The sequence below is a fragment of the Homarus americanus genome, unplaced genomic scaffold, assembly GCF_018991925.1.
Source record: "Homarus americanus isolate GMGI-L3 unplaced genomic scaffold, GMGI_Hamer_2.0 scaffold13495, whole genome shotgun sequence".
Classification (NCBI taxonomy): domain Eukaryota; kingdom Metazoa; phylum Arthropoda; class Malacostraca; order Decapoda; family Nephropidae; genus Homarus; species Homarus americanus.
In genome coordinates this window covers 283,789-310,904 of record NW_024727075.1, presented here as the reverse complement: position 1 = coordinate 310,904, position 27,116 = coordinate 283,789, and the positions used below count along the sequence as shown (strand labels likewise).

General features: G+C 43.8%; 1 protein-coding gene across 5 annotated transcripts in view; it reads left to right on the top strand.

Moving 5' to 3' along the window:
* Window positions 1-27,116, top strand: part of LOC121865764 (zinc finger protein rotund-like) — a 166,193-nt gene that overhangs the window by 130,759 nt on the left and 8,318 nt on the right. For 3 of the 5 annotated variants that reach the window (XM_042365313.1, XM_042365316.1, XM_042365317.1), the window contains 2 exons: window positions 1,234-1,490; window positions 17,876-18,004. In XM_042365313.1, the coding sequence (XP_042221247.1) occupies window positions 1,234-1,490; window positions 17,876-18,004 (386 nt within the window). Of the gene's footprint in view, window positions 1-1,233; window positions 1,491-17,875; window positions 18,005-19,263; window positions 19,276-27,116 lie in introns of all 5 variants that reach the window. The other 2 variants (XM_042365314.1, XM_042365315.1) reach the window with 2 other exon arrangements.

Genomic DNA, 27,116 nt, shown 5'->3' with positions numbered 1-27,116 from the left:
TGATAAATTAATAAATGGATAAGAAGATAAAGGAGGATAATAACGGAACAGAGAGGAGAAATATGAGTAAAGGAGGGGGTAGGAGATGGAGAAAGATAAAAAGAAGAAAAAGCGAAGGAAAAGGGATGAAGTATTGTCCGTGATGGCTGAGAACATAACATAAAGGAGAGAGAGAGAGAGAGAGAGAGAGAGAGAGAGAGAGAGAGAGAGAGAGAGAGAGAGAGAGAGAGAGAGAGTAAATGTGTCTGAGTGAGAGAGAGAGAGGGAGAGTGAATGAGAGTCTCTAAGGCTGTCGTAACCTTTTGAATCCCTCCCTAAAATGAGAATGGGTGAAAAAAGTATTGGTCAATCTTGATGTGGTGGTGGTGGTGACGCAAACTGGTTTTAAGGTTGGCAGCCGAGAGCTAAACGGTCGGCATATTACTAGATAGGAGCCTCCATGGCCTCTATACCTGTAGTAGTGTGACCCACTTACGGCAGGTCACTCCAACACACACACACCTGCCCGTCGTGATTATATCTCTCTCTCGGTGATCAATACTGTGTGTGTGTGTGTGTGTGTGTGTGTGTGTGTGTGTGTGTGTGTGTGTGTGTGTGTGTGTGTGATTCATGGACGTCTATCTCTCCCTCTCTCTTTCTCTAGATTATATTTGTATTGTTGTTGTTTTGTTTCAGGTGGGAGGAAGGGGATGGGGAGTTGAGTTACCAGGGTCATTGAACAGACACAGATCAATGTAGAGAGTTTATTTCAGATGAGTTACAGGTCTGAGAGGGGTGTTTTCGGATGAGTTACAGGTCTGAGAGGGGTGTTTTCGGATGAGTTACAGGATTGGAGAGGGTTGTTAAAGTGAGATAGACCAAATTTAGAGAATATATATATATATCATAAGTGGTGGGAATATTGGTATATAATCTTTGTGATGACTGCCTCTGTTCCTTTTGGTGTCGTTGTATAGGTATATTGATCACCGTGTATTCCAGTATGTTTCGTGTATATTTTTTATTATTTAAAATTCTGACGACTTAATTGTATTTCTTAACCTTTTCATTTTCACTTTTACCCAGCCATATTTTATCACTAGTATTCAATGTGGTTTTTATATTGTGCTACTTATTAATTCTCTTCTTATCTCTCATCATGATAGTGTGACGTAAGTTATTAAGACCATCAACTTTGCCTATCTTGGAATGTTGGCAGAGAGTCATTAACCCAAGTCTGGTTTTGTGTTTCAGGTCACCCCAACAGCCTGGACGACCGGCTGGACGGACGGGGCCTTGAAATCCCGCACAACATGGCTCCTGCGTCCCTCTACGCCCGCAGCAATGGGTCGGCGTCGTCAGCGTCCCCGCCCACGGTGTCCACGCCCTCCATGCTCATCGTCCCTCAGCCTATCAACGCCGCCAAGATGCCGCCCACTCCGCCAGGCATCGGACAGAACCCGCCCAACAATGGCTCGGCCCGAAAGTACCAATGCAAGATGTGTCCACAGGTCAGTGTTGATTCCTCTACTGTGTCTCGGTCAGGGAGATGTAAACTGGAAAGAATGTTGTTGACATGTTTTCCCGAGACAGTCTCTAAATCAGCTACTAATCCTCAGTACCTTGTCTACCTGTGAAGATTCGTGGGAATATTAACCCAACACGTCTTCTACTGCGAGGCAACAAGGAGTCTCAGCAATTATGGTTGTATTTACCTCTGAATCACAGCCTCGATCCCATTCATTTGTTATTACACCTTGTCCTTCACACCAGGAGAGGAAGTTTTAATGCTAGTCATGTTTAATAGTATCATCACTGTAAGAACTCCTTTTAAGTCTTGATATAATCTCAGGGTTGTGTCATGCATTTAGATACACCGGGAAAGGTTGACTCATTATTGTGGGTATAAATATGTTGCCATTTTCTCCAGTTTGTAACTCCACGATCTACTTTAAAATAATCGTGTGTTTTAGGAGTCGATGTTAGCTCGGTTTTACGTCAGGCATATCATTATCTTTGAATAATTCCTTGACTTGTCTTGCGCCGTTTATTCATAGTTGCCCTGTGCATAATTTCACTCGTCTAAAGCAATCTCGCCGCCGCCGCCGCCGTAAATGTCAGAGTGTTGTGTTAATCTCAACAAAGTCGGCAAAAGTTTTACTGTGAAGTTCTCTATCCACCCAATCTAATTATCGTTGGATAATCCTCATTCATCACCTGCCGCACCACCTTCTCTGTTACCCGAGTCATTTCCGTCTCGAGTTGTCATATATTCCTCACAGTTGCATGATTTTTGTTATTTCTAACCCAAACAAAAAGAGAAAATATGACATTCTTCCTTTACCCCAAAATCTTCGTTGGAATTAAATATGTTTCTTTCCTTTGTTTTTGTTTTCCTTTAAACGTCAATTGTTCTGAGTGTGTGATCATCTTCAGGATAGCAGTATCTGTAAACTTATCTCTCGAGGTCCCTTAGTGTGTTTAAAGCATGCCGTTTCTCAGAGCCTTTAATGCCTTCAAGCTCGTCGTGTTTTGAAGGTCGTAGAATCTCAAACCTTGAAACGTTGCTCACCTCTCGTGAAACTGCGATAGTTGGAGTACAGTATCTTTAAATCTGTGTTATTGTTGTTGATGTACCGAAGCTTTATGAAACTCGCCATTCCCGGTCGATACTACTGCCGGTAATCGATCACTGAAAAACACGGTGTCACTGTACACTCGGCAGGGGTCGATTCGTCCTACTCGACCATATGATTTAGATGGTCAACTTGGTCAGCTTGAGGGTTCTTGACGAGCGTTGGTCCATAACTAGATAACGACCTATTGTAGAGCACTGTCACCATACCTCGCCCACAGCCCCGGGTTCTCCTCCTCCGAGTCTCTTGCCTCTTTCAGTCTCTCATCCACATTATCTTCTGACTATCAGAGGTCACACTTCCCTCCATCAAACCACATATTTTTTTACACCTGTTTACTCTTCTCTTCTTGACCTTCTCCCCCAAACACTCTTCATCAACATACTTTTACAGCCATCACCCTCAGCATGACAGTTCTGACGATTTAACTTCGCGGCCTCTCATTCTACACAGTCTTATGCCCACCTCTTACCACCGCACTCTTTCCCCAAGACCTTTCACCCATATGTCTCATCATCCTTCTGCCTCTGTCCTTCTCACTCCTCACGTGGTCAGATGGCCTCAGGTAGAGAGGCAGGAAGCCAAGAGAGCGCCATCAACCTTGCTGCCGCCACTGATACCAAGAGGGTGAAGGCTCTCCTCCTCCGTCACGCTCCAGCGACTATGGTTGCGGCACTGGCCTGTATAGGTCAAAAGTCTTCCAGTACGTTGCCTTGATGCCTCTCGCCTCTTGCTAAGAGAAGGGGTAGGGCCAGCCCGCTGCCAGCCTCGCTTTTGTAGCTCTTAGTGCAGTTGTCCAGAAAATATCACGGGATACTCAGAGCGTCTCCATATTTGTCCCACTTCCTCGTGCTAGGTCACACTGCACTTCCTTGTGTTGGGTCATCCTCATCCTGTTAAATTACTGTACACCTCTCCATGTACACCTCCCCATGTACATTCTCGGTAAACTTTCCTATATTCAGTGTGTGTATACCTCCCCATGTTAGGTCACGGTGTTCCTCCCAAAGTTAGGTCATAATACACCTCCTCATATAAGGTCATCTCCACCCTACTCTCTATGTTTAGCAATACTGGAAGTGACATTTTCAAGTAATGATTATTTCAAGTAGAGATTCTCGTTTTACTTGTGACCTATCAAGAGTAATTGAAGGGAGAACTAATCCATTCTCAGTCATGTTTATATCTTGGATCTTACCTGCACTCTAGTTGTTTATTCATCCCCTCCCCCCCCGACCACATACCTTATCTACATTCTCCAACCTACACATCTTAGCTACAGCTACACCCCCGCCCACCCACACCACCCGTGCACACGTACTGCCGCCCACCTAGTTATCAGGGTGATGGATAGTGTAGCGAGCGGGGTGTCGGTGACAGATCACTTCTCTTATCTATCAACAGCTTGTATGACTGATTACCTGTAGTTACCTGGACATTATATTTTTTTTATGGGGAGAATGAGCTTAGGGTGTATTGTATTGTGTTGGTGTGTGTTCGGGTGTTCGTAGCTGTTCTTGGTCTCTGGTTTCTCCGATCATTGGTGTTCTCTTGTGGTGATGAATCGTATCTATGGGATGAAAGTTATGGTGTCAGTAGCCAGGATGGACGGCCATAACCACTGTCTTTCTCTTCCTTCGTTTCGCCGCCACTTCTGCAGCTGCCCAACACCTCAGGCATAACACAAGCGGGTTTTTCATGGGCGGACACTTCTTATGGCGTGGCTCTTTTTTTTTTTTTTTTACGAACTAGCGGAAGGAGCAAGTAAACTTTGACTTTTTACTGGCGAGATCTGTACAACTCGTCTGTGTGTGTGTGTGTGTGATGTTGGGAGGAGAGTGAATATGGGTTCAATTGGAAAGTTAAGCCATCACTGTTGCTTTTGTTAGGGTATTTCTGTATGAATCGTGTTCTATTTAACCACCAACCTTCCCCTTCTATTTCTACTAGATACATTGGGTTGGGTTCAGTAGATTATGCAAATTATTTTACATTTTTACATAACCACTGTAATCTCTGCGGCGAAGCGTTGTCAAGAGTAATGGAGTACTTGGGAGGGAAAGTAACCAAAATACTAGCCTGAGCGTTCTCCAGAGGACTTCAACAGAGAGTGAAGAGAGTAGAAGCAGAGTGGGAGACAGCAGGGAGCAGCAGGAGCAGGGAATTTAACTGCCCACCTCACTCCAAGACCCCGCCCGGAGGCCTGCTAATCTCCACTTTACAATACCTTTTGGCCATCTCACTGCTCACGCAACACCGCCGGGTTTTCCACAACACAGTATATATTGCTCATATTTCTTCACTGCTCACTGGTTTGGGAGGCGGGCCAGGGAGGGGCGGGACGGGGTAGGGGTATGAGGTAGATTAAATGGAGCTCTCGCTACGACTCCCAGGTACTGGAAATGAGGCGTTTATAGACCTCTTTAAATAAAACACGATGAAGCAACCCAGGCCCTTTTCACTCAGGTCCGTCGGCCGGTTTTATAACACTGTTACATTTCGACTTGCATGAGGCGTCTCAGCTGGTCCCGGTGTGTCCAAACCGGCCGGACTTTCATTAAGTGGCGCCGGTCACTCGCTGGATGTAGACCAACTTTGACATCTTCTCTGCAGCAGGCAAACATGCCTTGTACAGATACCTTCAACGGGACCTTCAAGATAATGGTTTTTCCCTTCAAATATCGTCCACATTATCGTCTCACTGAGAAGAGTCAGTGTGAGTGTTGTTTTGGCTCAGTAGGTAAGCGTGAACAGTACAGTCAGCCCTGTGAGTCTTTCTTGCATAGGTCAGCTTGCAAATCATACAGCCTCCCGACACCAGTCATTAGCGGGGTGAAATTCTCGGTGTGAGCCGCAGTAGTACCCCAGGGCGGCGGGGACGTGGATTAACCCCAAGTTGTGTGATACCTAGGCGGGACGTCCTGCCCTGCACCAAGGGCCAGCCCGCTCGCTTAATTATACGTTCTAGACTTTTGGTAACGGGGGTTGGAACGCACTAGAAAGGCGGACCAAAGTGGCTTGTCCATTGAAAGTCTGAGCTAAGGTGTGTTCATGGAGCTTAAGAGGAAAACCCAGGATGAACTGTCTGAACGGGGATTTCTTCTAAGAATTATAGTTTCACATCATATCAAAGACACCATCTAAAGTGCACCTCAGCCGCCACCCTCTCTCTCTCTCTCTGGCTCACTCTCTCACCTCCCTCTCACTCTCTCGATGGTTCACTCTTAATGGTGTCAACTGGAAAGTAGGATATGAGGCTGACTGTGCTGAGATCAGAGTCTCTTGTATGAATAATAATGCTTAAGTGCTGTGAACAACGGTACTTGTAAATGAACCATTTCCTGTTTCTCTTTCTCTCTCTCCACGGAAAAAAAATGTTGACGTAGGAATCTTAGATAAACAAGTAAATACATATTCGTAATATATAAGTGAGCAAGAGAAAGAGAGTGAGAAAGAGAGAAGAGATTGAGAAAGAAAGAGATAGAAGAGATGGAGAAAAGAAAAAAACAAGGGCAGCTGGCAGTAAGCTCTCCCTGTCCTGAGCAACAATGCACCTCACCTCACCTCACCTTGTTAGGTCATCCAGGAGAGTAAGGGGAGGGGCCCCGCCTTTCCCTGGAGAGTAGGAGGGGAGAGGTAGGGAGTTAGGGAGAGATGGAGGACGCTAAGAAAAATGTGAACAAGAAGAAATGAGGGAGGTAGGGAGTGTGAGGGAGAGTACGAGGTGAGGTAGAGAGTGTGGGAGAGGATGAGGTAGGGTAGAGAGAGAGAGAGGAGGAGAGGACCAATAACCTGGCCGTATCAAAGAATCAGCTGGCAATTATTGATCAGTGCCTCGTGTTGTCTAGATCAGTTCCTCGTGTGGACGGGGCGTGGGGGAGTGGTGACTTACGGTACGCGATAAGAGTATACCACTGTGTTTGGTTTACTCAGTGCGCGACCCAGTATCTATTTTTAAGTTCCCTTGGCTCCTGCCCTCACCAGTGTGTACGGGATACCTCAAGCACTGTTGGTTCATGGTCGAGCTGATTTGCATACAAGAGTTAATTGTTTATTATTATTATTGTTATTATTATTATTATTATTATTATTATTATTATTATTATTATTATTATTATGGTATGCAAGTCTCTGGTTAGGCACTGGGAAAAGATGGTGATATAGGTGATAGTGATGATGATAGTGATGCTAGTACCTGTAATATACATATCACAGTGTAGGTAAGGATGGTGATGTAGACGATGGTGGTGATGTAGACGGTGATGATGATGATGGTGATGTTGACGGTGAGGATAGTGGTGATGGTGGAGGTGTAGTCGTGAAGTACCCTAGTGGCCTGAGAGCTCCCGTACGACCACGCCCACTTTTGGTATGCAACTCGTCTAGCGCGTACCCTCACCTCTCGACGATTTCAGTTTGTTTTCCATTATTGTTTCATATGCAAATGAGGGCACTGGGCTGATGTCGAGACGCTGGTATAACTTACAATACCATTTTTTTTTGCCCCGAGCTAATGTTATACAATTTCCAGCGTCACACTTTGGTAAATCTTAATCAAGAGGCGTGAAGAGATACAATCCTTATATCTGAGTAGAAATAGTAAGACCCAGTAAATACACGCTTGAGGTAATATTGTGCATCGTCCTTATCAAGTACATAAATTGTCCTTAAATCCCCCAAAACCAGCTTTAAGTTTCCCCCTCTTGACTTTACCCCCCTCCACCCCCCCACCTCCCTGTCTAGTATTTTTAAGAGACTCGAGTTGTCTTTATAGAGTGCTTAAAGTCACTCAACCTCGACGGATAATGTGGCCAGATTTTCTCCTCTTCCCAGCGTGCATATTTTATAGATATTCCGTGTGATAAGACCCGACTGTAATGTTATTGTCGGGAGCCTCTTGTTACACCCACTACTGGACGAGGCAGATCACGATTCTCACTGTTTCGTTTACCTCATCCTCTTATACAAAGCCAAATTATAAGCTCACGTGTCCATATTGTACCGTATTAAACTCCGTGTGTGTGTGTGTGTGTGTGTGTGTGTGTGTGTGTGTTCAGGAAATAGGTTGTGGAATTTGGTCGTGAGATCTTCAGAAGTAATCCGGGTAAGCTCCCTCACCTGCCTAGATTTCACCTGCTCATTTAAACTGTGAACGTTACAACCTGTTCACAAACCTGATTTGATCTCTTGAACAAATTTGAAACGCAAGTCGGCAACGTTCCCTCCGTAATATCTGTGGCATTAGCCCTCTCGTGTGTGTGTGTGTGTGTGTGTGTGTTTGTGTTTGTGTGTGTGTGTAAATTTTGCATTCAGTCTTGGAGACAACACTAGACTTAATGTATGTTTTGTGGTTTCATTTAGAACTTTTGGCATCTCGAGATTGATGTCAACTTGGTAATAAACTTGAATGTCAAAATTATATATCGACTCGCTGACAAATAAGCTGATTCTTCTAGGGGAGAGAGAAAGAGTGAGATGTGAGTGATGTCGACGAGCCTATCCACACGTTTGAATTTTACGATTGACTTTGATGGTTTCCTGTTCCCGTACACGAATTTATTTGTCCGGCAGCCCCCAGGTGGTGAGTCATCCGTGCCCCCGAGGGTTGAGTCTCAGCAAAGGGTCGTGTGTGTGTGTGTGTCTGTGCGCGCGAGAGAGAGAGGAGTCCACCTGAGTCACGATAGGTTCACCTGAGTCCATTTGTAGTTACCTTGAGTTACCTGTGGTCCACCTGTACCACGTATGGTCCAGTAGAATCATGTATATTAAACCTTGAGTCACGGGCGATTTACATTAGAACCGGACAGTCAACCTCATATAACCTGTTGCATGATGTGCGTGTAGTAAATGGCGAAACACACCACACACACACCACACACACACACACACACACCACACACACACACCACACACACACACCACACACACACACACACACACACACACAAGGTAGTAGAGTGTCAGTCAGAGGTGTGACAAGTACAGGTTAATAAAGAAAGGATACGAGTTAATATGATATAAAATACACGTGAAAAAGAGACGATTAAAACCTGAAGAAATCGTGATAGCTGCCCCTCTTCCCCCTCCTCCTCCGCGTGTCCTCCGTCGGGCTTTGATACAGAACCACTCCCTATTTGTCCAACATCACAGGCGTGTCCTCTCCTGTCTGTCATTTTAATCACTTTTACTTACGAAATTACACCATTCTTTGTGTATCTTTCATTTTCTGTGATTATTAACTATCGTTTTCGCATTCTCTGGGGGCAGTTTCTTCTGTGTTACGTTGGCCAAAAAAAAACAAAAAAAACAATAAACTAACGCATTCTGGTCACGTGAGTTAATTAGCTTGCAATAATAATCTGTTGCATTTAACTGGGCGTAACTACTGTTCATAAAAAAAGATAATGATGGAAGGCCAAGGAAGTGTTCCGTCATAAGGTCACTCACTCCTCTGTATGGGGCTAAGTTACTCCCCATAAACCAGTGGGGGAAGTTTATTCTTTGTTATATTTTTGTTAATTTCATCGGAAGAGAAATATTAATGTTGTGTTAAGTATAGACGTCTGGTGCTAATACTGTGTATATTCCGAGAGTTAATACACCTATATTATACAAGAAAAAAGTATAATGTGGTTTACAACACACAGTGGGTAATTTGTGTTATCAGTGTTTAGTAAAAGCTGTTTTTTCCCCCGTCATACTCGTATAACTGAAGGTTACAAGTCCTCGACCCTCATATCTACTGCTGCCTTACACCTACAGTATAACACTAAATTACAAGATTCATACAGTACGTTATATCACACTTACAACACTGTCTTTCTTCCTCACTCCTCGCAACACCACATATCAGTTCTGCTACACAAATAATAAACAATACAGTATCGCCATACATCAGTTACATTGTACCCCCCACCCTGGGAGGTAGGAACACCTACGTCTCCTTGCAACCTTACTCCTAAAGACAACACGCACATTGTTCCGTCCTCACAACACTCCCACCTTTCCCTTCACCCCTCCCCACCCCTATCTCTCCTCACCCCTCCCCCCTTTGCCTCACCTCCACACATGCAGGGTCATTCCTCAGCTCATTAGCATGACGACAGCAGGGCCGTCACCTTATTACCATACGCACAGGTCAGAGCCAAGGCTATAATGACTTTAATTGGAGTCTCCATACCTATTGTTCCTCCCTATCTCTCGTACTGATCGGCTCTACCCACTCTTCTCCTGACTTTCATTTGAGTAACTTTTTTTTTATCGAAGAATTATCTGGCGTTTTTTCCTGGTTTCTTTAGCATTATTTGTTTTTAATTTTTATTCTTCCATTAAATTTTCCTCTTACTTATATAATAAATTTTTTCCTGGTTGTCTAACCGGATGAACTTGGGTGTTTCATTAAGTGTTTGGCTTGAGTCTGTGTACCTTCGTGTGTTAAATTCATGAGCTGTACAAGCCACTTTTTTGCGGGGGCGGGAGGAAGAGGGAGGGAGGATGAGGGGGTGTTTGTTTTTACCTGTCGTTTTATGTGAGTTTTTTTTTATACATTGTTTCGTCTGAATGAATCACTGTATCTTTAACTCGTAGTGGTTCATTTCTTTCCTCTGTTTTTTGTCATTTTTTTTTGTCAAACTTCATTTCTTTCCCTTAACGTTCAGGATTTTTTTTTATCGTTTACACTTGACTGGTTCCGCTGTTCACTTTTTTCTCTCTCCTTCCACAAGTAATCTGACACGTAGAGAAGATACGTTCTTGTGATACTTGAATGATCGGTTGAGTAGCGTTGCATGTCCTTATCTTCGGCATCACGTCACCTCCCCAAAAACTTAACAACTGTGTAATAGTCTGTTGGTTTGTTGCTGTTGACAATCAGGTGTAATTGCTCACATTAAATTGGCTGTTTCATTGTTGCCCTGTACGCCTCGTTGGCTTCAAGGTTATTCATTGGATTATTAACACTTCCTGTTTTTGGCGATTTACAAGTTTAGATACTAATTTCGACCAAATATATGGTTCTAAGTCACTTGAATTCCCAGAGTAAGAGCGGAAACCGTGCGAGTGTCTTTTTTTATGCTGGTAAATTAAAAAAAAAAAGTTAAGTTTGTCAAAGAGTTCCGTTGGCCACGCGTGTCAGACGTCTGGGCAAACTTGTTGAAAAGATTGTTGTCACCGCCATTGTAGAGCCTTATTAAAAGACACCTTTGTACGCAGTCCCAGAATGTTGGGTTGTGTTCCGCCGCTTTTCATTTTTCTTAGATTCTTTTTTTTTTTGATGTTATTGAAGCGCTCTTTTTCTTATGCCAGGATATGTTACATGTCTGTACGTCTGTAGTTCACTGAGAGATTCTGTTCAATAATGGGATCATGGGATAGGAAATGTGGCAGAGGAAATCTCATCAGGTGAAACTTCTCTTGAACGAAAATCTCTGCCAAGTAGTTTTGTGGGGGCGGTGTAAAGGTAGCGAGGGCGGATGGGAAGCTCACTCACACACACACACACACACACACACACACTATACTAAAGATGTATTGAGTCGGGTTGAAAGGTGTATTGAATGGGAATTAGGGTGAGATATGGATGTGGTGAGGGCTACAGTATATATGCCTGCTGGCGGGGAGGATTTTGAGGAAAGTGTATTGTGTGGGTGGAGCCAGAGCGGGATGGGTGTGTCCCCCATCCTGTATTGTGTATCGAGGCGATGCGTTGTAACTGTGTGGCTGTAAGGGAGAGAGAGAGAGGGTAGAGGAAGGGGCAAAGAGACGACGAATAAGGGCTGAAACAAGAAATGGTTAGGCAGAGACAAAAGCAATAATGTAGAGAAGAGAGAGAGAAAGAAGGGGGGCAGGTAATAAAGAAACGGGTAGAAGCAGGTGGCAATTGTCTCCAGAATTAAAGGAGGCTGTTGATAGAGGAAGATAAAGGAGAGATGAACAAGGAGTCGCCACCACCACTACTACTTCTGCTGCTCTGGTTGGAAGCTTTGTTGGGTAGCTGTCAAAAGGTGGTTGGTTGACACTCGTAGGTGGGCTGGGGACCTCTACCTTTGTGTGGTGAGCAGGATGAAATAACTCCCATTCTCACCATTTTCTCTCCCCACCTCCATCATCCCCCTCTCTTTCGTCTCTTGTCCTTAACTACCAGACATTTATCTCTCACCACCCCCCCCCCCTCTGCCTCCACCTCCCTGTTTATCTCATTAAGATTTTTTTTAATTGACTGGTTATCGCTTAGGTGTTCTTGCTAATTATGCCTCATTAAATGTGTGTCTTTAATTTTTAACATTAATATAATCGTATGTCATAGTCCACTACTTTAATTACATCTTAGTATTTTAATTTTTAATTACTTTTTTATTTTCATTGATTTTAGTAATATTTTGCTTGTAAATACGTAAATATACATAACTATACATATAATAGTAGATATATATACATTATAACGTATACATATACGTCATGAGGGGTTGTTAGACCAGGGAAGTTATGAGGTTATCTAGTGACCCCTGACCCTGTATCACTGTAGTAGGTGTGGCTCACTTGTACAGAGCGTGTCATAATTACCCATGAGTTGTAACAATTTCTACGTTGGCAAACTGTGTGTTTGTTTGTCAGTTAGTATATCTATTAGATTAGTGTGTCAGTCCTCCTGCCTGTATACCAACAGCTATAAATATACATACACTTTTACATACATAAAATACATACCTGGATACATACATACATCTACAAAATCTACATAATTATACACCCGTTCACATAGTCATACATACTGTACACATACAATGCATACGGTGGCTGTGTCCGAGAGAGCTACGAGAGAGACAGCCTGAAGGAGCACTAGAGAAAACTTGACCCGAGGCACCGCTGGGGAAACTTAGTAAGTGTTGGGTCAGACTAACGGAGTGTCGCGTCTGCCTCACCTCCCTGCCTTGCCTCACCTCCCTGCCTTACCTCACCTCCCTCGGACTATCCCCCAATGGTGTTTACATGCCCTTCCTTCTTTCCATCTCTCTCTCCCTCTCTATTTCTATCATTTTATCGGCTTTTCTCTCTTTTTCTCATTTTATCAATTTATTTATCTTTCTTTCGGAAGGTCGAGGAGATATAGAAGCTGTGAAACGGGACGAGAGAGTCTTGGCTAGATGGAAGCGTGGGTGAGGTTACAATCCATTGACAGAGGTTAAGACTCCCATGCTTATGTTTATGTACCTCTTGCACGCCCTCCTCCACCCTCCCTCTACCCTCTACCACACCCTCCAAGTTCTCCCTGTCACCCCCCCCCCCTTCTCTCCCCTAACCACTCCCCACCAGATCTTCCTCCCACTTTCACATCATTCTTCTCTAGTTCCTGTTGTCTTATTGTTTACTTTCATCGTCTTCCCTTAATTTGTCCACCATTACATTTAATTCCCATTTGATGTATAATTTTTGTTTTTACTTTCCCACCTAACACTTTTTTTTCAACATCCCCTCCCTCCCCCTCTCCTCCTCCCCCTCCTTCCCCCTCCTTCCCCTCTCCTCCTTCACCCCCCTCCTTCGCCCCCCTCTTACCTTTCCTTCCTCACACCTTCCTCAGTATACCACAGTGGACACTCCCAACACCAAGGACGCCCCACTAAAAGGTTTACCAAGGGGCTTCCTGTTGTGGGTTCCTTTATTCCTTGTTCTTTTACCTCTGTTGACCCCTGCGAGGTGTTCAGAAATGGTCGAGTATCAGTGACCAGACAAAAAAAAAAGTAGGAAAAGAAAGAGAAGAAAGAATGCAGTAATTGTGAGACATGTAGTATGAGGTGGGAGTGTTGTCCTGGCGTGTCCCATCAATGATAAACCCGATGATAAAACTGTGATAAAGGAAGGGAAGAGTGATAACAAAAGAAGGAATGGAGAGAGAGAGAGAGAGAGAGAGAGAGAGAGGAGAGGACTGCACGTCAAGCAAGCACGGGTGGCGGGTAGGTAGAGCAACACAAGACAACGCGGGTCTAGTGTAGTGGGGGACTCTTCCTGGCTGTGTTTATTTTGACGCGTGACGTCACATTTTAAGTGAGTTTTAATGTCGTTGGTTGTTCGTGGGATTGTTTGTGCAGGCGCATTATACGAGGTGGCTGACACGTCATCTTTGCCAGGCTTCCTTTACTGATGTTGTCTCTTACGTGTTCATTTACAAACTCATTATTTTGGGGAATTACTATTATGAGTTTGAATTTCACCTGCAACTATTTTGACACTTAAAGTCATCTTGGTGAAGGAAGGAAGAACGGCCATCGATGGTAAATTCCCTTCCCCACTCCCACCTCCCTCCCCCCCCCACCGACATAGGCGTGTTCACCAGGTTAACACGCCCACACCCTCACCAGGACCAGTGACCACACCACGGAGGTCATGCCGCTCTGAGAACTTTCTTGGTCATGGTACAACCTATCATTATCCCGAGTGACCGATTTTATTTTTTGTTTCTGTGTGTGTGTGTAGGGGGGGTATATGTGTATGTGGTTATGTGTACGTATGTATATTTTTATTTCTTCCAAGTTGTATAATAACTTGAAACATTATATTGTTAACTGAAACTTAGTAAGATTAAGGCAAATACAAAGATAGATGGAGTGTATCGAGAAGAGATGTATGAGAGAGAGACGGACACCTGACATATTGGGATCCGGACAAAAGCCCCCCCCAGGACAAAACCTCCTTAGGCTTTTTTCTTAGGGGGCTTTTGTCCAACACTCGACATACTCTGCAGGTTGGGGTTTTAGTTTATCCAGGTTGGGCTGTAGTCACGTAGGTGTGAGTAGGGGAGGTTTACAGCTTATGTGCCTAGACGCGACCACAACCCTTTTTTGTCCTTACCCACCACAGCCTCCGTCCGTATACAACTCTTTAGTTCTCACAGCTCTCCCCTACCTCTCCCCTTCTCACTCCTACCACTCCCCTTTACCCCTCCTCCTCGCCCCTACTCCATCCCTTACATGTACCCTCCTCCTCTCCTCTCCCTTACCTCTACCCTCTTCCTCTCCCTTACCTCTACCCTCCTCCACTCCTCCCCTCCCCTACCGCCGCCCCTCCCTCCCCTACCGCCACCGTCCGAACCACAACCACCAGTCCTGGCGCAATAACCACAACTACCAGCACTAGCAACAATCACTACAACTACCACCAGCACTAACACAACCATCACAACTACCAGCTATTAACACCACTATCACCAGTACTATCACAATCACTACAACTAACAACTATTAACATGACAACCACCACTACCACCATCCCCAAGCAACATCATACAGTATAATCCCCACTACCACTCTCCTACCACAATATTTGACCACCATCACATAACACTCATGTTAATTAATACCTGCCTTTCTCTTCAACTCAGGTAGTCACTCTTTATATCACGGTGGAAGAGTGTGGGGGATGTGGAGTGCATTATCCACTTTTTTCTCAGCTTCCTCTCATCAGCAATGCAACTCTCTCTTCCGCTTTTATATCTCTTGTGTCCCCTTGTTCACTACGCTGCACTCTTCATTATTCTGCGGACTATTTTAATTCTCATTTCTCTGATGAAAACCGTAAAATAGACACAGAGTGAGGAGAGAGAGAGAGAGAGAGGAATCTTTATGTAAATCTAATTTTGCTTTCTTATTCTTTAGCTTCCTCTTCCTCATTCCTCCTCTTCTTTCTTTTTTTCAATTACTACGAATTATTACATCATTCACAACCTACATAAACCAACCAGGCGACCACCCTACCAGGCTTCACCTGACCACCCTGCAAGGCTTCACTTCTCATCATATATATCAGGTAATGGTAAAAGAGCTAGCTCCCGCCAGATAATTTTAACAGCGTCTTTGCGGTATTGCCTCTTAGTTTATGTGATGCTAAATTCTTTATTATTGCAGGTAATGGGTCTGTAACAAGCACTTGTTCGCCCGTGTTCACACCATTTGTTCAGCCCCCGGATGCAATAGCAGTGTCACACACCGTGCTTAATCCCGACCACAAAATATGCAATTTAGATCTCGAAAATGTGTGTAATTGGGCAAGAATCGTAAGGCGTGTGTTGTCTGTTTCGCGCCGAGGGAAAATAGACTTTTAAAGTCATATCATCTTATGCTGTTTATGGCAACCAAGGATTATCATTACTCAGTAGTATTCTCGTTGCAAGTGTCGATGACGTTATTTCGACTACTGTGTCGTTTCCTGGCGGCTGGTCCATGTGCTGAGGGCGTCAGTCATGTGTACAGTGACAACCTCGGATAACGTAACGAAACGGGCGACATTTGCTTCATTCCAGTCATGTGAGAGACCGCATGAGTTTTATTGGAGGGAAAGGGTAGGTTTAGTCAAGGCTTTGGTTTCGCTCTTGAACTTATTAAACCTTAGCATTTGAGGTCACCTTAAGCCTTCTCCTAACCCCCCTCCCCCCTTTGTACCCTTAAGAGGTGAGCCTAAGTTTTGACTTTAGGCACGCCTTACTCACCCACTTCGCGTTTACCTCTATCTCTAAGAATGTTTTGTGGAAGTGATACCATCTCTAGACGTTATCAGTGAAGTGATACTCTCTTTGTTTACTATCCTGTGTGACCTTAAAACTTGTATGGTAACTTTCTGATGAGATCTCGACGTTCCGACTTGATTCCAATCTTCTGCAATAGCCCTAAGTTTTATGAGATAAATTAAGTTGTCGTCCCTCAAGTGAACTCATATCTAAGTTTCCCGTAATTAAAAGCAACATAAGTGACTGTATAATCCATGTTGTTCTTGTTTATAGACGACCCAACCATTGTGGAATTCTCATCACTAAAACAGAACCTTTTTTTTTACTGATGAAGAGATATGTCCCTGTATGGTAGGTGTGAGGGCTGGCTCTGTGGATGGTGGGGAGTGGTTGGTGATGGTGGGGAGTGGTGGTGGGGATAAAGGGGAAGGGGGGGGTAGTGGTCATGGTGGTGAGGCCACAGCATAGGTTAGCGCTAGTGCCTCGGGTAACCACACTCACTCACTCAGTACCATAAACACCCAGGATATTGGTGAGCATTAATTTTTATTACACTCTCCTGACAATCCTTTTTTTATGGCTCCTTACCAACTCTGAGCTGCGACACCCATCTCACTACTCCCTTTCCGCCCCCCCTTCTCTCACCCTTCCATCCCCCAATCCTCCTTTACAGTAGCGTTTTATAGAGCAGCGGCGGCCACTGTGTTTTGACCCTTGTGCGAGGAGGGGAGAGAGGAAGAAGCTGCCACCATCAGGATGTAGGTCGTGAGGATTGTGGTCGAGGAGGTAGAGTATTTTTTTCGGTAGAAGTTATATGTAACCAAACCTTGAATTATTTGGAAAGTATTGGAACAATTGGTATTGCCCGCTATAAGAGTTACCGGACGAACCTGAGGCGAGAGGGTGAAAGCGTTCTTAATTTAGGGAAAGAAACGGTTGTCTGTTATAGGGGTTGACTATTGCTTTATGGACGATACCTATCCTTATAGTGTATGCTGGGACTGGGATACCAAGGTACCTCTCCGGGTGACCTTATTTTGACATATAATGCGTTACTCATGCATATAAATGTTGAAATTAATATATAAGTTTTTTTCTATATATGTGTATGTACTGTATGCATTATCAAATTTAACATCTACCACAAAATCATTATCCATACCTAATGCCTTGTAAGATATAATTTAATTACAACAATCTTCAAACAATTGTTATCAGTCACACCACTTACTCAAATTATCACACACCTCGACCATAATTATTTAGTTACAATGCGTAAACTCATCACAACACTGACACACAAGAAATGTTTTTACTATGCTGGGCGAAAATACATTATAATATTGTTTTATTTTTCCACACTATAAATCTGTTGTTTAATGACTTTGAAAACGGGTCCCTCTCTGTCTGTTAACCTTATTTTAGATCACACAAAACAATGATAGTAATTTTGTATGTGATTAATGATTTGTGTGATAACTACGGTAATTACTTTCTTACGCTATCGTAAAAATCGATAGTGATTTGTGTCTCCATCATTAACTGACTTGTTCCAGGAATTGTCTCAGTACTCTATGATTGGATAGTCTGTGTGTTGGCTTCTCAATACAGGAGATATTTTTTTGTTTAAAGTTGGAATCTGTTTACTATGATGGACGGTTTCCCGCAGCTAGAGAGGCAACACACACACACTTGGCACCATGTTAAACTACTAAAAGGTTTTGTCATCCTCGAATAAGCACATCACATCACTCATTTATTACAGAGTGTGCAAAAGGAAGGAACTCATTCTTCCACTATGGTCAGGAATCGAACCCAGGACCACAAAGTGAACACTCTATACATACACCAGTTGAAGAATCCGCCACACACAAGTCACCATTTTGGACGCGGGGTAAGACAGTGATCGTGAATATATAATGTCGGAACTCAAGCCATCGATATAAGTGAATCTTGTACAGTTATCCTCGTAATGCCAACATGAGTTATCTTTCGTGCCAATTATGTTCCTTTTTACCTTAACTTCATAATTCATTAACTCACCTGGCGAAGTTAGTGACAAATGGGTCCCTAAAATTAGATCGCCGCCACGCCACCAATCAAGAAGCAGATTTCATAATGTGTGGCCCAATCACATTGCAGACCTTCTGTACATTCGGCAATAACTACGTTTCAAGTCATCCTCGAGATTTTGGTCACTAGGAAAGGGTTCGAACCATTGCAGGATGTTGTCTGAATATCTGCTGTAGATTGTGTTATTTATTTATTTTTGTGTATTTATTTGGCAGGTAACTGACGTCGCAACATGGAGATTATATAGTAAAGGATTTGTTGAAGTTTACTTAATTAATTCTCAGATAATCTTGATAGGTCGTGAAAAAACACTGTTGATGGCAACAAGAACGAAAAAAAAGTAAAGACAAAAAAATGTAAGTGGAGTGTGAACAGGTGTGTGTGGCTGCCAGGTGGGTGCTCGCCTCTTTGATAGACACGCGATTATCAGTTATTTATACCGTCCGCAGAACCGAATCATTTATGGGTTATAATCAATAATCAGCTTTTGGGGATAAACGAACACTTCTGAATCACAGTGACTCATTCATCGCCCCTCCCCCCTCCACAATGGCTGTATTCAGGACCACAACACCACAGAAAAGTGAACAAGTCTGGCCTAGAATTTTATTGACTCATGAGTCTCTTAATGATTCACAAGTTGCTCTTAACATCCTGTATAAAATACCTGTGTTTAGTAGGTCGTGGGAACCCCCCTTCCTCTGACTTATTCATAACTGACGACTCTATACACACACACACACACACTACCCTACTATTAGTTACAATTTACCACTTCATCAAATCCTTACACACACTTACACAGACACACACACACACACACACACACATATATATATATATATATATATATATATATATATATATATATATATATATATATATATATATATATATATATATATATATATATATATATATATATATATATATATATATATATACTGTATATGTCACATCTGGTGTTGTGTTCTGTTTGGTCTCAGTCAAAACATATTAGAGGAAAGTAACTATTTAAATGATGAACATGAAATATGTGCCCTGAGTAAAATATAGTAACACCTGATTTTCTTACTACAGAGTGGCCCGTTGGTGAGTATAGGAGCTGCAGCGATGGCAGTTTCGTTTCTCTTTTGTAAATACTTATCAGCACATACAGGTTTACAATTATTATTACCACAGTTGATTCATGGGAAGAGGAGTAGGAGGAAGTAGAGGAATGAAAGGGTAAGAAAGATAAATTCTAATAAGTAGAGAGAGGTAGAGCTCAGGCAGTAGAGGAACATCTGTGAGGTCCCCGGCTGGTTGTTGCGTGAGTCCCTCCCATAAGTCTAAACTTACAAAGAGTCTGCATGTCTCGGGCAGGCAAGAGAACGCGGTGTCCACCTTTGCTGATTTTGTGCATTTTCCTGCTTCACAGCCTTCATGATTCAGGGGCAGGGGAGGGTTGGGGGTGTTGAGGGAGGTATTGGGGTGTTAGGGACGGGGTGGGGGGTGCTGAGGAGGTATTGAGGGGTGTTAGGGATTGAGGGACAGGGGTTGGGGGTGTTGAGGAGGAGGTTAGGTGTTGACGGGGTTGGGGGTGTTGAGGAGGAGTTGAGGAGGGTTGGGGGTGTTGACGGACGGGGTTGGGGGTGTTGAGGAGGAGGTTGGGGGTGTTGAGGGACAGGGTTGGGGGTGTTGAGGACGGGGTTGGGAGGTGTTGAGGGACGGGGTTGGGGGTGTTGAGGGAGGGTATTGGGGGTGTTGAGGGACGGGGTGCAACTGCGTTTCTTCATGGCTCATACTACTGAGGACTCTTGAAATCTTGAGGCCTCTTAGATCCCACGACTATGACTGTAAGATGCGTATATTCTCGTGAGCTCTTCACCTGCTGTACACCTGGACGACTATAGTGAACGTCCCAAGTGTTTACGAAACGCTGAGTGACGGGAGAATGTCAGAGTAATGCCTCCAGCCCCCTGTACCGATATATCGCATCAAGTGAGGAGAGACCACTGTAGTTACGGAGGAAATGACCCACTGAGTACATGTTCCTCCATCACGTAACACGCCAGACAACAACCTAAACATGACGCAGCTGCCAATTGTTAGCTTCCTCGTCCGTGATTAATAAACTGCAACAAGCTGAATGGTGACAAAAACATCCTTAACACACCGTGATAACATAATCCGCAGGGACTCCGTGGATCGTGTGGCTACAAATTGTTAATATCCACAAATGCGGACACCAAGATTGTAGACCACCGGGGCACAATTTATCGTCTTCTCTGCAACGTTGAAGACCTGCTTGATTTATCGCCACACCTTTACCCGCAGGTGGCTGGTCTTCCTGTTACCTACACTTGAGGTTTTTATGTCTTTATGGTTATTCATCTTCATGTAGAAGTTATAACCGAACCGTCTCAGGTAGTCAAATGCCCTATTGTGAATTAGGAGTCAACACATGATCCCCAGCACTCGTGTCTGATGGTGATGAGTGAAGCATGTGGGGGGTTGAATGTTACAGTGATACCTTCTTCTGTACGTGAGGGTCGCCCAGCATGACGGATGTGCGGGATAACACGGCTCAGGTCCCTCTTTCCTCGTCAACACGTGCATTCTGGCCACTGAACATTGAACACGAGCACACTGATGAGTTACAGTATATTATTATGACGAGTGATTTATGTGCACTTCATAATTGTACAACAAAAACACATTGAAAACTAATAGATACTCTTTGTCGTAAATGAGGTCGGACTCAACCCTCACCCCACAACAACACATCGACGTGGAAATAAAGATCGGACCGGACGCTGGTATAAGGATGTTATTATCGTGGAACAACACGCTAATGATCATTAATAGCGAACTGCTGGGAGCGTATGTGGTAAATGGCCATTAGAGAAGAGAACTCCGGTAAATGGCTTGTATCTAGAGGAGTAATGGAGCAGTGCGTGAGAGCCGCACCAGCCTGTCAGGATTTACATACTTTACCGCCTTCAATTATGTGTTTCCCTCATTATTGGGTAATGGGTCTTTAATCGCCTCATACTATATTTGGGCTCAGTTGTATCATGTATAAGTACGGACGGCGAGGAGTAATAAAGACGCAGTAAGACAATTACCACCAGTTATACCGGATTATCAACATTGTCAACCATTTTATATCTGTCTAGTTTTGACGGGACCAAACACCGGCGTTCTTTAGCGTGTAATTTCCGTATTCCTGCAAATTCTCATGTTTAAGACCTTCATTTGCTGGCTCGCTAATGCTCGGCTTTATCTGCCAAATGCTTCTCTTGTTATTAAATCCTTCCTGTCTCGCCAGCACTTGTTGAAACATTATTCGTCATGTGGATTCGGGGTTTAGAGTATTGGGCGCAGCTATGTGTCACATTCTTTCCTGTTACTCACAATCCAGATAGTATATTGAATTTAATGACGGTGATAGAGTGGCATCATACGTCCAGCTAGTACGCTGACAGTTGGGCCATACAGACGAGGGACACTGCGCTACACTGAGCACTTTAATGTATGTTTTGCCGTAGGTAAAGTATAGGGAGGAGAGTCCGCTTGTCAGGTGGGTAGGTCGAGGCAGCCCCGTAATCATCCCCGGGGTCTAGCCTGTATGATTGTATGATCCGGAAGCGCTCATTCCACCTTCATGTACACATGTTAGCTGTGGTGACTCCCGTGATTTATTACTGGGGCATGTAAGAGTTATACAAGACGTGTGGTATGTGAGAAATGTGAAGCAGCAGCGTAACTGACGGTGTGCTGCCAGGTATGTCCTTGTTTACACTCGGAATCTGGGTTTATGGATGAGAAGGGTTGGGATGAGGGCAGACCAGGAGACGGGAACTGGTCCTCAATTTTGTATTAGTCACGGGAGAGACCGATTATAGACCATAGAGAGAAAGTGACATAGATTATATCCTATTGCAACCTGCCAGTATGGAACATGACTTATATTCCTAAGCGAAAATGTTGCTTTATAAACCATGTATGAAAGATGTTATTACAAGAACTTAAGGTATTCTATGCGTTAATAGTTTTATGCATTTAATACTACGAGGGATAATGATGATAATGATGATGATGATAATGATAATAATGTCGTATTGATGTCACTTCAACTTTGTTAAACACTTAGACTATTCTAGCTTGAGGAACTCTCCATCTCTCAGTCTTACTCATCCTTGCCCAGATACAACAGATGGCCAACTCCTCCTTCTCCAACACGTCCACAAGTGTTTTCCTGGAATCTCAGCCAAAAGATTCAAGTATCGGAACAATGGAGTGATGACCGCGAGTACCACCCCCAACCCTCCACCCCGTCCTAGGAAGAAACCACGTCCTATAATTTTCTATAATGAAATCATACCATGTTTAAAGTGTTCAGTCGTTCTTAAAGTTTTATTTTGTTAACATTATTTCAAACAATTACTGACTAAATATTCGTTCTTATTATTGTGTGGTTACGTAGGCGTTTTATAGACTCGCTCATAACAGAAGACAGTGCCGAAGTCCTGTTCATTCTTTCATGGCCGACACACCACCACTATCACCACCCATTCACTTAATTCTCCCTCCTCCATAAATGTAGCGGTTTTGCCAACCACTTTCATTTGTTTACTTTTGATATTCGTAAAGCAGAAGCCATTAACGACACCTGGTTCTTGGTACCTCTAAAATTTACCATCATCACCCACGATCCCTCTACCACCACCACTTTGTCTACTGGTATGATTGTTCCTCTCCCATGATATCATCTAACCATAGGCTATTTCTCGGTATTTTAACAAGCTATCCTTCTAAGTCTCTACCTAAAACTTTCTACTCTTTACTGTATCTGGGTTAAGCTGCTTGGCATTTCCATTTCCATCTACATACAAACCGTCGTTGCTTCATCTCACAGTATTTGGTTGTGTCCATATTGTGTGTTGCGCCCCTCTTGCTTCTGCCTTTAGTGCATACTCTCTCTCTCTCTCTCTCTCTCTCTCTCTCTCTCTCTCTCTCTCTCTCTCCTTCAGCTCTTCTGATACAACCAACCTTCATGTCTTTTGCTTTCATCCTGTTCCTGTAACTTTCCATGCACTTTCGTTATGTTGAGCTTACAGTTATATTATTATTATACTACACACATTAACAGTGAAAAATAAGATCAAATAACAAATAGACAATTGGCTTTGATCTCAACTTTAATAACACTGTCACTACCACCATAATAACATGATTAATCATCATCAAGAATAACAATATCAGTAATAACAATAACAACAATGACAAGAGGTAACAGCTGGTGGCCCCTCCCTCTCCCATGGACCAGCTGTTATAGATTGATAATAACAATAACACCAGGAAGCATGATAAGAATAAACCCTCAATTAATCCTTCCCTCCCTCCCCCTACCCTTACCTCACCTCCCCCTACCTCACCTCCCCCTCTCTCCCAGCTGGTACCGACACCCCGCCCTCTGTCCACCACTACAGGGCCACCTCAACCTCCAGTTAGATATAGTGTCGACATTTGCATCGTATATATTTAACGCGTGTTATGTCACAATAAGCGATATTAATGTGAGGTGTGGGACGACAGGTAGACGGCAGTGTTAACGAGGTCTGTTATGGCGGCCGGTTATTTATTTTGATACAGTTGTTATAAATCACGAGGCCAAGCAACAATTACGTCCTTCATGTTTACCATTTCTGGCCTCCTTCCCCGGCCAGAAGGGTGTATGTAGCGCCTTGCAATCGGCCGTGTAACCCGTTTAGGCGCTGTGTTGCGAAATGCTGCAAGCACTCAGTGGAGCAGACCTTGTCCGAGTGTGTTTGTGATTTAAGGGCGGGGTTACGTAGCCGTCTTATATGTAATATTATTCTCGCGTCGATAGAATATTATTTTAATATATATATATTTTTTTGCTTTGATTTGTACCTACTTGTTTTGAATCCAACATTTTTATGTGATGGACGTGTTGCCTTACTACAAGCAAACAGATTCAAAGTCGGGTGTCATGGATTAAATTGCTTTTACACCTTCGGGTTACACACACACACACACACACACACACACACACACAGGGATTAGTGATTCCTTAAGTGTGTCTCTTGATGTATTTATCACATTCATCGTACATATTCGTGTCATTAATGCGAGAAGATGTTCCTGAATTATGATGTACAATAATTTATAGGTGACATTTATTACCGAGTCATCAGGTACTATTTCATTAATGACCTGGACACGTCTCTCTGTCGTCCTTGTTCATCTGTGTGGGTCATCGTATCAGTTAGAGGAGTTCACTGCTGCTGTTACCGTTGTTCTTCTGTAACTACTGCTACACCTGTTGTCACCATCGCTGCTCCTCTTGTTGCTGTTAATAGAGATAGTTTATTAATAGCACGGCTTCAGAATATACACCTACTATGACTATTACTGATGCTATTTTTACCATTGATCTAGTTACTGTTGGTACTGTTTTATACTACGACTTATTACAATTGTCATTAAAAAAAATTAGGGATTGTGTAAGATAGTTTTCATACATTAGAATGGTGAAGTCTTAATCTGTAATATTTACCAGATTAATACATTACTGCTAATTACTTTTCCAAGATCTGTCTTACCTTCACAACCAATTTGCATTACAACTAGACTAGAAATTATTATTATTCTTGGCTATAACCACAACCTGAGTGGAGACCATAGTGGTACGCATATTTTGAATTAGCTTCGTGGTCTGCTGCTGCGGGTGGGGGAGAAGTCAGCCAAGATGTATGTGAGAAGCCGCCTTGGCCCACCAACCTCGGTACCCTCACACTGTACTGCCACTCCCACGTGTTTACGAAAAACGAGAAAGATTTGTGTGATGTGGATGAGAATACTGGAAGTGTGTCAAGTGCGCTGTGTGATGGGTAGGGTCTGGTGGCAGGTGAGGGCTGGCAGGTGAGGGCAGGGGGAGTGTAGTAAATGGTAGTGAGGGAGTGTGGAGCCGTGGGTGTGGCGAGGAACTTGTCGTGCACTGTGGCATCCGATTTGCAACTTGTGCCGCAGGGCGAGCATGTCAGGGTTGCCAGGTACGCCATTTTTTCAGCCATATGGGGCAGTGAAACGAGATTACGATAATACACCGTTTATATCGCCGTCTGGGGCCGCGTTGGGCATACTGGAGAGCAAAGTTAACCGATCCACGACGTCACTGTTGATGATATGAAGATAAATTCACACCTATAAATATACTCTTCGTAGTAAAGCTTTTATGATATTGAGGTCATCCCAGAGGATCCATTACAGACCTGCATATCTCGGCCTTAACGTTGATGAACACCGATCTTAGAGGACCCGGAGGCCCATAGATCACCTGCTGGTGTCTCAGCCATCAATAAGGTCATCCTCGGCACCTCCAGCCATAAAGAGACATATGTGAGGGAGACATCATGATGCTGCCTCGTAGGGTTGAATGTAGGTTGTGTTGGTTGTGGGCCGCACCACCCGGTTCCCCCCCCTTCCACCTGCCTCATTAATCACCCCATTTCAAACCTTCTCCCCCATCGATATCAGGGCCTAGGGTAGGCCCCCACACGCTGCTCCTGCACCTCCACCCCGACAGGTGAGGTACAGTGGTATGTGTGTGGTATGGCGCTGTGTACCTTGGCGTTTGTTGATGGATAAGTTAACAGAGTGTTGGTCCTTCCCCTTCATCCAGCCTCACCCATCCCCACTACCCCCCACCCGTCTATAACTCCTCCGTATGCTCCCTCCTCCCCTCCCTCAGTACCCGACCTACCACCATAAGGCAATTAAGGATAAAAAATAGTTCAGCCGTTACCAGCTACTGTCAGTTTTTCCTGGAATTGTGTTGTGTTGACCAGTCACAGCCGAGGCCCCGTATGTTATATAAATATTTTAATAATAGTGAACAGATCAAGGTGTGTGTGTGTGTGTGTGTGTGTGTGTATGTGTGTGTATTTATTAATTACACAGACACACATGAAACACTTAAACACAGATTTTTAATAAAGTGGAAGAGAGCAATAAAGGAATGAAGTATAAACCAGTTCTGCCGCGGCCTTCCTCGTTCACTCCCTGGCAGAGGCCGCACCAATCACCTTGTCTCCACCACGCCGCCGATAACAATCCCTCGAGCATCAGATAAACTCGGAACAAGATTTGCAAGGAAAAAAATGGAGGCGGTGTTATTAAGGTGATATGAATCAAGAGTGAGGAGCCCAAGACAAAACCCGCACAAATTAGTCACGACACTGCCACAAATAGGAGACTACACACACACACACACACACACACTTCCGTGGCTGGCTGGAAGGGGGGTGGGGATTGAAGATGATAGGAGAGGGAGGTTACGTGAGTTTGGGCATAATGGGGGGAGTAAAGGAGATCGATGGAGGGAGTCATACATAGAGTAGGGATTAGGGAAGGGTGGGGAGGTCTTAACTTTAAGGGGATTGAGAATGAGGGAAACGGGACCAAATTTAAACCACAATACATTATTCATAACAAACAAGTGATCGCTTATATAACAAACCCATTATTTGTCATTACGACTCACCTTGTGTATAAGACCAATCAGGTAATAATGCTCACCTGTTTCAGTCATACACTATTATTATAAACCTCAGGTGCACTATTGTTACGGTGGGTGAGTGTTTGTACGTCATTATGTTTATATTACAGGTAGTTGTGTGGAGCGGTCACGTCTAGGTGGTCGGGGAGGAGGGTGAGGGAGAGGGTGAATAAACAGGTTTTACTGTACTCCCGAGCTTACCTGAGTGACTGTTGGTTATTACTCTACTGATAAACTCCTGTCCAAGCTGCGTAATTGTATGCTAATGAGGGTGTCGTATGGGAAACCTTGAATGGTGGCAGGGAGGGAGAGGGGGGTAGGGGGGTTCAAGGAGAGAGAGAGAGGGTGGGAGGGAGGTAATGTA